The sequence below is a fragment of the Fonsecaea pedrosoi genome, assembly GCF_000835455.1.
Source record: "Fonsecaea pedrosoi CBS 271.37 unplaced genomic scaffold supercont1.5, whole genome shotgun sequence".
Lineage (NCBI taxonomy): Eukaryota > Fungi > Ascomycota > Eurotiomycetes > Chaetothyriales > Herpotrichiellaceae > Fonsecaea > Fonsecaea pedrosoi.
Window position 1 is genome coordinate 3,394,949 of NW_013550611.1, and position 13,286 is coordinate 3,408,234.

Genomic DNA, 13,286 nt, shown 5'->3' on the forward strand with positions numbered 1-13,286 from the left:
ACTCGAAGGTGCACTTTCCAAAAGAGAATCGCCCCCTCCCCCCACGAGTGAAGCCGCGGCCGAAACGTGTGATACCCATGCCCGCCATCACTTGGTCAGTGGGACAGCTGGTTACCCCTTCACTATTACCTCGTACACTGTTATTGCCGTTCCTGGCACTAGCCGATCTCGCAAGCGAATTGTAACGCGTTGTTATTGGTGGGAGATAGTCACCATTCCTATCAAGGACATTCAAGCTAATCCCGATACGTTGTTAACTGGTTCGGTTCGGAGTGATCGGCACCGAAGCACCGATGGCGGCATAGTAGAACGAGTGTTGCATCATCGCATAGCACTTTGTTCCAGCAACGTCAATACAAGCCTGTATAGCCTTGAGACAATACACCACCACCCCTCTCATGAGCCGACATCTATTCCCTGCCTGATCTAGTAGTCGTTGTACCCCTCCTCCGGATCCTCAAAGTACCACGCGTTATCCTCGCCTGGCTCCTCCATGGTCGAGAAGCCATTGCCGAGGAACTGGAACCGATTGTCCGTGTGGTACGTGTACTCCCAATCTTCCAACCTCATGTGCTTCAGCATGTGGAACCAGTGGATGCGACCTCCGGGGTGCAAGGCGATGATGGGTCCGTCGACCGTCCCGTTCTTGAACCAGCTGCGGCACGGCGTGGCCCAGACGGTGCGCTTCATGAATTCTGTCGTGTGCACACCAAAGTCCCGGATCGCCTCGACCTTGGGACTCACAGACTTGATGTTCTGCGTCTGCATCTTCTTCATCAGGTTGATGAGGTATTTCGTCGTGTGTTCGATGATGGGGAGGTTCGAACCGTGCGCCACGGGTGAATTCGGTCCTAGGAACACTGAAATTCAAAGAACTTGGTTCAAAGCTCGAAAATTGGTGGCGGAGGAGGAGACTCACTAAAGTAATTTGGAAAGTTATTTGTCGCCATCGAGAGGTAGGCTTCTGGCTTTTGTGACCACTGCTCTGAGAGAATCGTGCCGTTTCGCCCGGTCAGTTTGAACCGTGGACAAAACGAGATGTCGAATCCCGTGGCGCAGATGAACGCGTCAACCCTGACAATCTCGCCGGTGGCGAGCTGAATGCCTTCCGGCACGACTGATTCGATACGATCGGTGATGACCCTCGTGTTGGGTGCCATTAACGCTTCGAGATACCCATTTCCCGGTGTTGGACGGCGACAAGCCACGCCAAAGGTTGGAATCAAGGCTTTCGTGAGACGTTCATTGTAGTGGAGTCTCGTGCGCATCTCGTTGATCGAGTACAGCCGTGCCTCTTCCTGTTCAGGACTTCCCATGATGGCCTTAACACCAACGTCAGCTATTGTGGTGAATTTGGTGGTTTTTTTTTTTTGGTTGGTTTTTTTGGAGAAAAGCAACCAAAAAGACGCACAATCTTAAATCGACGGTTGAGTTCGCTCTCGATTGACTTTCTGTACTGCATGTATTTCTTGGGATCTTCCCTGAATTCCTTTTTCTGTTGTTCACTGACTATTTGTGCATCTTTCGTCAATCACGGGCCTCAATTGCGGAAACAAGTAGATGACAAACCACTTACAAGCGAAATTTGCGCCCCCAGGGCCGGCGTGGTCTTGTGCGAATCCCGCAGTGATCCAGGTCGGTGTGCGAATGAATGTTGTCAAAGACTTGACAGCTGTTTTTGATCAATAAGCCTACAAAAGCCCCCAAACAGGCCACGTTGCCAACCGGTGTTCATTTACCTGGCTGTATGGTGGGAACAATTTGAATGCCAGACGATCCGCACCCGAGAACGGCAACGTTTTTGCCTCTGAAATCGTAGCTGTCGTCCCAAGCGGCGCTGTGTATCAAAGCGCCTTTGAAGGAGTGCAAACCAGGAATGTCTGGCCACTTCCAATTACTAGCAAAAAACCCATGTCAGCTGGATGTTACCTCGACCAATATCTCTCGGCATAACGTACTTGAGAATTCCACAGCCATTGATAAAGACGTGTGCCCAGTCCTCTTTCGTGGCCCCGGTCAGCACGTCTTTGACTTTGATATTCCAGATGCCTTGGTCCTCGTCCCACGATGCCTCTTGGACAAAATGATTCAGTTGCACGTGCTTGTACAGCTCATACTTTTCCGCAATGTCCTTGAAGTACTGCAGGATCTCTTGGGCACTCGAATAACTGCCATGTTTTTTGGGTCAGAAAAGCAAAATCCCGTGCAAAATGAACGAGCATGTGAATAAACGTACAAATGTGTCCAATTGGGATTCGGCTCCCACGTGAACTGGTAGTTGTGAGAAGGAATGTCGCAGGCGCAGCCAGGATATCTCGCAAAGAGGTCTGTCAGTATGCTCATCAAGAGTGGGAAACCCAACGGAAATTTCCTTGGTTGAAGGGAGGGGGGCATACTTGTTCTCGAACCAAGTGCCTCCAACGTCGGCATTCTTGTCGTAGATGGTCAGCTCGTAGTTCTTCATGTGCAACTCCATGTGTCGCGCTGTGTTGAGTCCACTGGCACCGGCACCCACGACAACCACGCGAAGGTGCCTGGGCGTGCCCAAGGGCTCCTCCAGGACGGTATACCCGGTGTTTGTCTCTTCGTAGAAACCTGACAGGGGAGGGTGGGATCCATGTCCATTGACCTCCGTTGGCGCCATCTGAGTTTGTGCTGTGAGATGATATGTAACAACTCGTGGTAGAGATTCCAAAGTACTTCCCCAAGAAGGTCGAAAAATCAGAGCAGCGAACTTCGATTCACACGGTACCGGCGTAGTTAATCAAGTCAGAGATAGTCATTTTCAGTCTAAAAGTATTTGAACCTTAAAAGCGCAGTAGAGTGTCTGCTACACAGTCACAACTGGCGTGAGAATTTGCCGTTTGCGGCTCACGGCCTCGGTTCGGCTACCAGGCAGCATGTCGAGGCTGGAAGGGGATCACACGTGGATGAACCTTTCTTCTGACAACCGAGAACTGAGAACTGGTAACCGGACAAGGATGCATGCAGCTTCGGCAGACCAGACCAGACCAGACCCGAGCCGCTGAGTAACATGAAAAAAACCACCGGGCAAGGGCTGTGGTCAAGAGTGGAAAGATGCGAGAGCGGTTCTCGACTGTTATTGAACAACCTTTCCATCAATTAGAGCAAATTGACCTACAGTGAAGATGAATGCACAGCTACCGTCGGTCGGAGTCCAAGGATTCCTGGAGAGCCAAACACATGACTATTCCACCGACTCAAACCTGAGGGATGCGACTATTCTTGGGAGCGAAGCATAGAAATGGAGTGGCGACCCCTGCACAATATGGCTTGCTTGCTTGCCTCTTGAAGACGTCAACAAATATAGATACAGGACTCCCGGGTCTCGAATGAACTAGACTTGTCGAGAGAATTTCAACCCGCAGAGTCCTCCATCAAAAGTGCCCATCTTCACTGTAAAGCCTAGAATAAGGCTCTCAGGCACCCTTGTATTCACGTTCCTCCGAGATGACCAGAGTCTTCTCCTTGACAAAGTCCGGGCCTTCAGACTTCATCAGCTCTTGATCCAACCTCTCCCTTTCTTCGGCTGTCATGTTTGAGAGATCGATGAGAACTTCGTCACCAAACAACGTGGCGATTTCCTCCAACGTCAGGCCTTTGGTTTCCGGGCTGTAATACCAAAAGAGTGGGAGGCCCACAATCATGAGGGCGATGAAGAGGAAGAAAAACTTGTAGCCGACGTTGGCGAAAGCGGTCGGGGCGACCTCGTTGTAGATGATGGCAGCGACGAGATACCCGGTGAAGGCGAATGACAGGCCCTGTGCGCGCGCGTGGGTGGGGAATATCTCGGTACAATAGATGAACGAGTTCGCGTCGATGCAGCTGCCATAGAAGCCGACCAAGGCGAAGATGAAGAATACCCCGAATCCATTGCCTACTTTGTTGTCGGTTCCCGCGAAGCAGGCAATCATGGCGGTGGTGCAGGAGAGCATCACGAGGCAGCCGAACTGGAGACGGTGAGGTCAGTGACTTTTCAGAAGAGGCCTTTTATAGACTGGTGCTTACGACTCCGACTGTGATCATGAGGATACGGCCCCAGCGGTCCACGACCATAGCAGCAAACAAATTGCACCCGGCAGCCCAGGAGAGGTAGACTGCGGCCAGGAGGAGTGGAATCGAGTCGTGAAGACCTAGGTTATTGTATAGCAATACCTGGTAGTTGGCGACGACAACACACCCGGTAGATTGGGCCAAAAATCTGCAACAGTCAGTTCTATCTGGATTGAAGGGGGGGTGGGAAAAGAAACATACTGAAGGCACCATGAGATTACCAGACGACGTCGGTATGAGGGAACTTTCCACATTGCCCACAGATTGTTCGGCTTGGTCCTTTCGTACTCGATCTGCGCATGGATTTGGTAGTACTCCTCGCGGGCCATCAGGTCGTTGACGTCTTCAGACGTGTGGTGGAGCTTCTTCAGAATGTCCATGGCGCGATCGTCCTTGGCCTTATGAACAAGCCATCTGGGAGATTCAGGCACCCACGGGGAGGCCACGATAAGGGCAAGAGGGGCGACGACTGGACCACGAGACCCCGATCAGAATCATCCTCGACAAGTGCGTAATGATATGGACGGCTTTACCTTGAAGTGCCAAAAGTAGACGCCATTGGATCTGGGGATTCGCCTGGAAATAACACCCAAAACCACTCCATCCTGCAACCGCCTGAAGTGCTTGTTAGGATTTTGTTGGGAAGAAGAACAACAAAGGGCAACTCACGTATCCAGCCACCAACAAAAAGCCGTGTTGGCCGACCATGCGACCTCTAATGTTGGATATTAGCAACTTTGGACCACCCGTCGGGGTGCAGAAATATCGATCATCATCTCACCTTTGTGCGGCAGGCGAGACCTCGGATTGGTAAATGGGGACGGAAACAACAATCATTCCAGACCTTAATCAAATTGTGTCAGTATCAATTTGGTTGACAACGAGAATCTCTGCCTGGTACTCAGAATCCCAGGGCAGTTGGGAAAGCCGTACCCTGCACCACCGATAGTACGGCCGACGAGAAACATGGCCATATGCACCGAAGCACTCTGTATAATAGCGCCGACCACGCAAATGGCACAGGTAATCTGTAAATTGCGGATACGACCGTATTTGTCGGCCAGCCAAGCGGCGAAGAGACAACCGATCAGACCGCCTCCATAATAGGTGCCGTTGGAAGCTATATCGCCCACGAGTGAGTGACTTTCGTCGTAGCAGAAAACATTGAGGGAATTCTGGCTTACCCCCCAAGATACGGTTAGACGCCGAACCACCGTCAATCAACGAGATGTCGTAGTACGAGAAGAAGCCAGGGAGACTGGTTCGCCCGTTAGTCCAGAGGTTCGGTACAATTGTTCCCAAGTCACTCTCACCCCATGACAGATCCAAAGGACGCGGCGTTGAACCCAAAGGCGAAGGAACCCAGGGCCACGGTGAAAATGATGATGAAGTTGTAGGCATTTCCACCGTGGTTGCGAACGTTATCTGCCGTCATGTTGGAAGGGAACTATGTGTACCAGCAAGAGGTACAAGGGAATGATCTGAAAGTGTCAAACTTGGCAGCAAGATCCTTTTCGACGGGGCCAAGGTAAGTATATCTATAAATCAGCCCTCCGCCAACCGCCTCAACCACGGCCTGAACCTAAATCCTTTCATACTACCTCGGGCCAATGTACATGGAGCGTTTCGGCGATGAGGAGTATGATCCGGGTCAGAGAGGTCTAGTCCTGAACTACCTGCGAGCCGAAATATAGTTGGAAAACAATCGAAGCAGGCCCGCCTGAGCAAGGAGGTGAACGTGTGTCTGGGGGAGGCGGGGGAATTCCCCAGGATTGCGGAGATTGATCCCCAGTAGTACCAGTTTGCCAGTTTGCTAGTAGCAAGGACATGTTGGAGTAAGGGGGAGTGGATACTCGGTACAGCACTTAGAGTCCGTGTCGGTGAGCCGGTCTGTGAGGTTTGCACCAACGAGCTACCTATGATACTTGTGTAGAGTACACCCTTGTATAGATCCGGCCTTCAGTTCCCGATGCGTTGTCGGAACGCGGCTCACTTGCCGTCCCTAAATTTGTAATCACCTCGTACATAATATTGGAGGCTGTGGCGGGCCGGACGCGTTTCCAACCAGGGTTATATACACGCGGAGATACATGAGACAATTGTGGCTCACGTGGCCGTCAATGTCCGCCATTGAGATGCTATTGGGGATACTCTGCCAGGGTACGAGGGTATTTTTGTTGCGTATATAGCTTGCAATGAGTGAGTTGAGACACTATGGAGTCGAATGTCAATACTGTCTCTTCTCCAGCAAAGTAAATATATCACAAGGCGTCTGCTGCCGTTAACCCGTCCTTTTTGGACAGCCCCTCGAGATTCTCAACCGGCTGCTTTCTTGTGTCCTTCGGCTTCCTGATACACTCTTAGTCTTTGCCGAAGTTGATAATAGAGGCGTGACAAGACTTACCGCCACGCGATGACTAACTCTCAACGTCTCTGACTGCCAGATTGCCCTGGGGTCAGGCGCTTTCAGGTCATCTCGCGCAACATCGATGAACCCCTCAGGCGCAAACTTCCGCGGGAGTATGACTATGGCGCGGCCTGAATGATAGCGTGAGTAAAAGGGAGTGAGTATTGATATATGGCTAGGCCCAAATACCGTTCATCGTCTTGTCACTTGCAATTCTGAGGGCTGCTCTGCCCGCGTCTTCGAGAGTCGCAAAGTCCAGATTGAGTTTCTCCAAACGCTGTATAACTTCCTCGCTCATGATGGGAGTTTTGGTGAACCTGGCGCGTATTTGTTAGCCAAAAGAACAAGTATGTGGGAAGATCGCACAGGATTCACCATGGACATAGAAAGTTGACCCGCACGTCCTGCATCCAGCTCGTTCGACGCAAACTTCTCATCAAGCCTCGGACTCCAAATTTCGATGCAGAGTATTGCGGCGTCCCCGGTTGATCGACGTATGCCGCAGTACTGCCCTGGAGGATCAAGCAACGGTCACGATGTTCATCGACCGGCGACTTGCGGAAATAGTGCATTGCCAGCTTGACCGTGTAAAGGACTCCGATGAGGTTGATATTGACGATCCGCAGATTTGGCTTGACAGGGGGTCCGGATGGATCTGGGTCGTTCAGAAAAGTTCCAAGACACTGCGTTCTTTAGAGGTAACTCACCATCGAGGTCAAAGACATCGTCAAGTCCACTGACCCCGGCGTTGGCCATGACGATATCACAGCTCTTTGCCGGGGATTTGCTCATGGCTGTTTCAAAGAGTTGTACCTGATCATCCCATGAAGTCACATCGCATTTGACGAATGCGGCTTGCCTACTGCAAGTTAGCGACTGCCTACCACTCAGAACAAGGACAAATACCCCGGAAACTGCGAGACGAGCTGTGACCCTTCTGCTTCGTTCAAGTCACCTACAGTGACGAAGGCACTACAGAGGGGTTGGTTGGTCAGCATCTGTCCTGATCATGAATGGCAAAAGATTGTCTTACCCTGCACCCAGAAGTGCATCAACATAACTCCTGCCGATCCCACTACAGCCTGTACGAGAAATGGCGAGTCAACCCTGCGGCCAATTTCGACCCGGTGGAGGGCGAGGTACCTCCCGTGACAATCACACTCTTATCCTTTAGTTGTGCGAGATCTGGTGGTGCTGAGCAGTCAACCGGACCTCGATCCTCGTACTTGGGTACAGTCATCATGCATGGAACATTCAATCTATCGTCCTTTGAAAGTACATTGAGTAAAGTGTGGGTGCTCGCCTCGAAACCAGTGTGGTCGCCACTTTAATAGATAAAAGCATTGCCAATCCAGCCTCTGGTTCAGAGTTACCCGAGCCGAATCGACGCTTGCTCATGGCCTTCGGAGGGGGAGTTGGTAGTGGTATTTCTCGGGGTACGTTCTCTGACCAACATGGGATTACCTAAACTACTTGTATTCTGAATTATGAATGACTCGCGCGTGGTGGGGGAGTGGGCCAAACCTGACCCGTTGGTAGCAGATTCAACCTAATATGGCCTAATCCATCGCCGAGTGGATTCAGCCCTGCGGGGGATGCCGACTTGGTGCTCAAGCGGTTCGGCTCACGAATGGAGCCTCTTCTCGACCATCGACAACTAGACAATTGTGGCCGCAATGACACCAAATACCAGTGATAACAACGGGCTGGGATTTTTGCCAGGTTGTCAACTCGTCCGACCCTTCTCTCACCTTTTCTTTTGACCCGAAGCTGGCAAAGGTCGATGCCGCGGGCGAAATACTGCGCCAAGACTTTCAACCGAACGTGATATTCTGTGTCAACGGCTCAGCTCGGCTCGGCTGAAAACCAAAACTGCCTTGTGACCTCGTATACAAATGCGAGTCAGATGCTTGTTATAAGTACACTATTGGAATGAGGCGATTAAACTAGAGCACACGGCCTCACGGACCGAGATCCATGCCGTCCCTCTCCGCGCTGCCCGCCTCTGGGGTCTGGACTCTGGGGAAGCCTGGAGTGTTGGCGCGCGCAGACGGTGGCCGGGGTGACGTCGGTATATCGCTGTCGCCGACGATGTCGATATTTTGCTTCCGATTCTCTGCACGCGGTACACTTGATCGGATATGTCAGAAAGCCCGCAAACACCACTGACCCGGACGCAGTCGTCAGTTGGCTCAACAACTCTGAAACGAGCGTCTCGAGCTTGTTATGTCTGCCATAGACGCAAAATCCGCTGCGATGCAATGACAAAGGACCATGGAGACCCCTGCTCCAGCTGCGTCGCGCTCAACACGCCGTGCGAGCTTGTTCCGGGCAGAGTTGGGAGGTAGATGCTGACCGTCTTCTGTAAGCGAAAGACTCCCGGGGCTTCGCTAACTTGATGCAAACCTCACAGAAGATACAAAAGATCCAAAACGGGACCGGGGTCTGCACCGGCTGACAAGGTAGACTGTGGTAGCGGTCTTGATGCCCACGTATCTGATGATCCAGACCACCAGACATGCCTTCCACCTGGTCGGGTCGCGGAGAGCCAGTCTATTCAGGACTCGCAGGTGGCTGCTCGTATTCTCCCGAGTGACCGGAGCACGGTTCAGCTGTCTCCTCTCGAGACTAGTTTGAACGTATCGTCATCTAGGGGGAGGGCTCGCAGCACGTTGGAATCCGTCGAGATGGAGGACACCACGAATAAGGTCTGGAGCAGCCCTCTTGATCAGGCGGACGAATTTTGTGCTTCGTTGCCATCCGCATCACCCTCGTTGACCCCCCGATTTCTGGGAATAGCTGGCCGGACCGCGGCCAAACAAGCGACAAGATCCCACAACCGCGTCGCCTACGCGGGTGAGACCGTCAACCACTCGGGCCTTTCACCCATGACCGGCCACGGACGCTTCCATTCGGAACGACCACCTGCATCGAAGCTGCCTACAGTATACCAAAGTCGATCATATCCCTCGTCAAGTTTACCCAGCCCAAGCTGGATTGAGAGAAGCATTGTCAGCGACGAGGCTGGCATCGGCCCCTTTAGTGACCTCCCTCCCGAGGAGGAGTTCTACCTGAGATCCATGAAGAAGGTCCTGTTCTTCCCTCCGAACGGCATCATGAACACCTACATGGTGGCCTTCCTCGACCACGTGCTGCCGGAGTTCCCAGTCGTCGACCGGTTCAAGCTGGCGAGTATCTATGATTCCTTCCTCGGCGGCGTCGCCCTGTCACCCTTGCTGTTCCACGCCATCCTTTTTTGCGCCTCCCAGTATGTCGACAATGACACCCTGAAGCAGACCGGCTTCGACACGCGGATGAGCGCCAAAGAGTATTTCTACCGGCGGGCTGCCATGTTGTACTTTCTCGACTGTGAACAGGACCAGCTGCTCGTGATCCAGGCCGTCATCTTCATCAGTCCGTGGTGGTCCGACTACAACGAAGACAAAGACACGCGATATTGGATCTCGTGCGCCTGCAACTTGGCGCAGGCCATGGGTATGCACGCCACCATGTCCAAATGGACGCAAATCTCCCCTGACGAGAGATCCCTCTGGCGGAGGATTTTCTGGACCCTTTTTGTAAGTGACAAGCTCCTGGGAAGTTTTCAATCAGCACGTCACATTCAAGAGCCGGTTGCTAATAGGCAACCACAGTCGCGAGAACACAACGTCGCCATCGGCGTCGGGACGCCTTTCCTGCTGAGGCGCGATGATATCAACGTGGAACCCCTGACTGTAAACGATTTCTACGAGTTTTTGGACTCAACTCCAGTCGAACCGGCTAGCGGAAGCCCACCAGGCGTCATAGACTTCACTGCATTTTCCCGCGTACACGTCTCGTTCGCGCTCGAGCTAGTTCGATTGTCGGTGATGAGTGAGTCCTTTACGCCCGTTTCGAGCCTGCTGTGTCCGGGGTTTTAACTTTGGTGTTGATAGTGGACCAGTTGGTTAAAATGGAATCCCCCAGTCTACAACACCAGACCAACGCGCTGGAGTTCTACGCCGAGTTCCAGAATCGACTTACACGGGAGTCGCCTCCGGTGCTGGTGAATCGCTGCGTGAATGTGCCGGGATTGAGAGAAAGTACCCGTGACAACGACACCGATGTGGAGGAAATGTGGCTCACGTTTCTGCGGATCAATTATGAGCGGATCTTCGCGCTGAACGCCCGGTACTTGTACAAGGCGATTTTGAGCGCCACGTCGTCGCCCCCTGGCGTCCCGTCAGAGGAGCAGGCGAGGATGCTGATCGTGCGCTCAGCGTCGAGAACCCTGAACATGTTTGAAGATTTGTTGGCGATGGGGTTCTTGAAGTACTCCCATGGGTTCATGTGAGTGTGGAGGGTTTAGCTGGTCAAAGACCGGTGGGATTTCAACACCAACGGTCGTCGACTGGCCTGCTTCCCCCCTTTCCTCCTTTTCCTCCCTTCCGCGTTTCCTGCCCAAACTGGAATTCATCGTCAAACCCTTGACCGGACCAGCTCGACGGCTGACGAAACACGACGACAGGAACACCGCCATCATCAACTCGATGATCACAATGGCCGAAGAAATCAAACTGGCCCCGGAGGACAGCCAGCGGTACAAAACGGCCGAGAACAAATTCGCGCTGGGCATGATGATCCTCGAAGAGATGCGCAAATACTGGCCCGCGCCACTGTGGGCGTACTCGCTGTTCAGCCATCTCAGCCAAGATCACTTTTCCCGGCTGAAGCAACTACTCCCGCAAAGGCTGTCGTCCTCGTCGCCTCCTCCCCTTTCTTCTTCTTCCAACGCCGATCGTCGAGAAATCGACACCGCCCGAGACAAGGCCGCCCCGTGCGAGCCATGTTGGCCTGGTCAGACCATCGACAATTTCTGGTGGGACGACCTGTTCTCGCTGGAAAGTCGCGGTCAGCAGCAGCAGCAGCAGGATGCGGCGCTGTGGCTCCAGTGCGATTTTGCAGAGCTGCGCAATTCACTGGGATGAAACCACCCACACGGCTTTCTTGGAACTTGTAGAGATTAGAAGGCGTGAACTAGGTTGACTTGTAAAAGTTAGGGATACCTTGGCCCTCGCACGATGACCACGAGTGGTGTGTCTCGGGCATATGATACTTTCATGTGTTCTCTTCTCATGGGTTGTTGCTCACTACTTGGTACTATTTGTGTACTTGTAGCAAACGGGGGAATTGAAACCAATGTTACCATGTGTCTCGCCGAGACGCTCAGACCAAGGAGGGTTACAGTTTGGCAATAACTCGCCCTCATTGTTTTGAACTACGTACGTAGCCTGACTCTGTGGACTATGGGTGTTTTGTATTGAACCACAACCACCACCGATTCTTTCCCGTGCACACTTTTTGAAGCGTCCGCTCCCCGCGTCACAACACCAAGTCCCAAGTCCCTTCACCCAGCTCATGGCTACGAGACGCCGCTAGGCTGCAGCACCTCCATCCACGCTGAGCACCGCTCCCGTGATGAACGAGGCGTCGTCACTGAGTAGGAAGGCGACGGCTTGGGCCTGTTCTTCCGGCTGGGCCATTCTCCCGAGAGGAAGGCTGGAGTACGTGTTGAGCGTGCTGCTGGAGGTCGTGGTCGTCGGGCCTTTCAACAACGCGTCAAGCATCGGTGTTTCGGTTGGGCCTCTGGTGTAATCGATCACGAATTAGCCGTTAGCTGAAACTCGGAAAATATTCACAAAGGACCTAACAAGGCGGGGATGGGGGGAGCAGTAATTGACGTACGGGGCAATGGCATTGACTCTGATGCCCTTGACACCGGCCTCTCGCGCCGCTGTCTTGGTCAAGCCCACCACCGCATGCTTGGAAGCGACATATGCGCCCAGTCCAGTGCGGCCTCGGATCCCCGACAGGGACGCCACGTTGACGATACTTCCTCCGCGGCCCAAGGCTTTCAACTCGGCCCTCAGACAGTAGAACGTCCCTGTGGCATTCACGCCCATGATCTTGTCCCACGTGGCATTGTCGGTGTCTTCGAGGTTGACGAAGCCGCCACCCCAGCCGGCGACATTGGCCGCGCCGTCGACCTTGCCGAAATGCTTCACGGTCGACGCGATCCAGTTCTGCACATCCACGTCCGAAGTCACGTTGAGGACGGTGCCGACGGCCTCGACGCCTCGCTTCTTCAGGTCCTCGACGAGTTCTTTCAACGGCCGTTCTGCCATGTCAGCCAGTGCCAACTTTCCGCCCCGGGATGCTACGACATTGGTGACGGCGAGTCCTATCCCTGACGCGGCTCCCGTCACGGCGATGACTTTTCCCTCCAGCGCCATGAATTCCCGGACAAGGGCAGGATGCGCCAAAAACTATAGCGGGTGCTGAATGAAGAAAGCACAAATTGTGGCGCGTACCAGATGTATATTATATCTGAATGTCCGCTTGTAGAGGTGACAGCCGCCGGGCGCCCAGGGTAAAGAGGTCGTCTTTGGCGGTTCTAGTAGATCGTGCAGGACGGCCGCAAGTTGACACCAGAAGCACGCACTTTATCTGTCGACTCTGGGCCTTTGAAGGCATGCGGGGTCCGGCACAGAGCTCGGTTGATACATTGTTGGCTTAACTCGGCGAGCACTCGAACCCCAGGTCTTCTTGGTGCCTCTTCCCACCACTTGACATCCTTTCCGCAGCACTCAAGCAAAATTTGTTGTTGAGTTCAATGGGTTGACAACAAAAGCAGTCGATGTATTCTTGCCATCAAAGTGTGCAGACTTCCATTTCGAGAGGCTGGCATCGAACCTGAACTTCCATAAATAGCTAGCTCCTGGCTTTCGACTTTGACCCGCATTTGGCCGAACTAGATTGGGCCGAC

At 53.1% G+C, this 13,286-nt stretch overlaps 5 protein-coding genes across 5 annotated transcripts; 1 reads left to right on the top strand and 4 right to left on the bottom strand.

The window, feature by feature from the left end:
• Nucleotides 1-426: 426 nt before the first annotated feature.
• Nucleotides 427-2,644, bottom strand: Z517_08703 (uncharacterized protein; the record flags this gene model as incomplete). The annotated part of the gene is made up of 8 exons (XM_013427218.1): nucleotides 427-851; nucleotides 920-1,322; nucleotides 1,412-1,509; nucleotides 1,577-1,672; nucleotides 1,740-1,897; nucleotides 1,959-2,168; nucleotides 2,237-2,314; nucleotides 2,397-2,644. 8 exons carry the CDS (start codon nucleotides 2,642-2,644, stop codon nucleotides 427-429), a joined length of 1,716 nt encoding a protein of 571 aa, XP_013282672.1.
• Nucleotides 2,645-3,440: 796 nt separating this feature from the next.
• On the bottom strand, nucleotides 3,441-5,509 carry Z517_08704 (uncharacterized protein; the record flags this gene model as incomplete). Its single annotated transcript, XM_013427219.1, has 9 exons — nucleotides 3,441-3,971; nucleotides 4,030-4,222; nucleotides 4,276-4,543; nucleotides 4,608-4,689; nucleotides 4,744-4,789; nucleotides 4,856-4,918; nucleotides 5,008-5,194; nucleotides 5,259-5,332; nucleotides 5,388-5,509. 9 exons carry the CDS (start codon nucleotides 5,507-5,509, stop codon nucleotides 3,441-3,443), a joined length of 1,566 nt encoding a protein of 521 aa, XP_013282673.1.
• Nucleotides 5,510-6,390: 881 nt separating this feature from the next.
• Nucleotides 6,391-7,721, bottom strand: Z517_08705 (uncharacterized protein; the record flags this gene model as incomplete). The annotated part of the gene is made up of 8 exons (XM_013427220.1): nucleotides 6,391-6,423; nucleotides 6,479-6,612; nucleotides 6,671-6,798; nucleotides 6,857-7,136; nucleotides 7,189-7,340; nucleotides 7,388-7,453; nucleotides 7,515-7,563; nucleotides 7,625-7,721. The coding sequence occupies 8 exons, from the start codon at nucleotides 7,719-7,721 to the stop codon at nucleotides 6,391-6,393; spliced, it is 939 nt and encodes a 312-aa protein (XP_013282674.1).
• Nucleotides 7,722-9,168: 1,447 nt separating this feature from the next.
• Nucleotides 9,169-11,448, top strand: Z517_08706 (uncharacterized protein; the record flags this gene model as incomplete). The annotated part of the gene is made up of 4 exons (XM_013427221.1): nucleotides 9,169-10,059; nucleotides 10,135-10,354; nucleotides 10,417-10,810; nucleotides 10,989-11,448. The coding sequence occupies 4 exons, from the start codon at nucleotides 9,169-9,171 to the stop codon at nucleotides 11,446-11,448; spliced, it is 1,965 nt and encodes a 654-aa protein (XP_013282675.1).
• Nucleotides 11,449-11,895: 447 nt separating this feature from the next.
• Nucleotides 11,896-12,753, bottom strand: Z517_08707 (uncharacterized protein; the record flags this gene model as incomplete). The annotated part of the gene is made up of 2 exons (XM_013427222.1): nucleotides 11,896-12,106; nucleotides 12,206-12,753. 2 exons carry the CDS (start codon nucleotides 12,751-12,753, stop codon nucleotides 11,896-11,898), a joined length of 759 nt encoding a protein of 252 aa, XP_013282676.1.
• Between the last annotated feature and the right edge of the window lie 533 nt (nucleotides 12,754-13,286).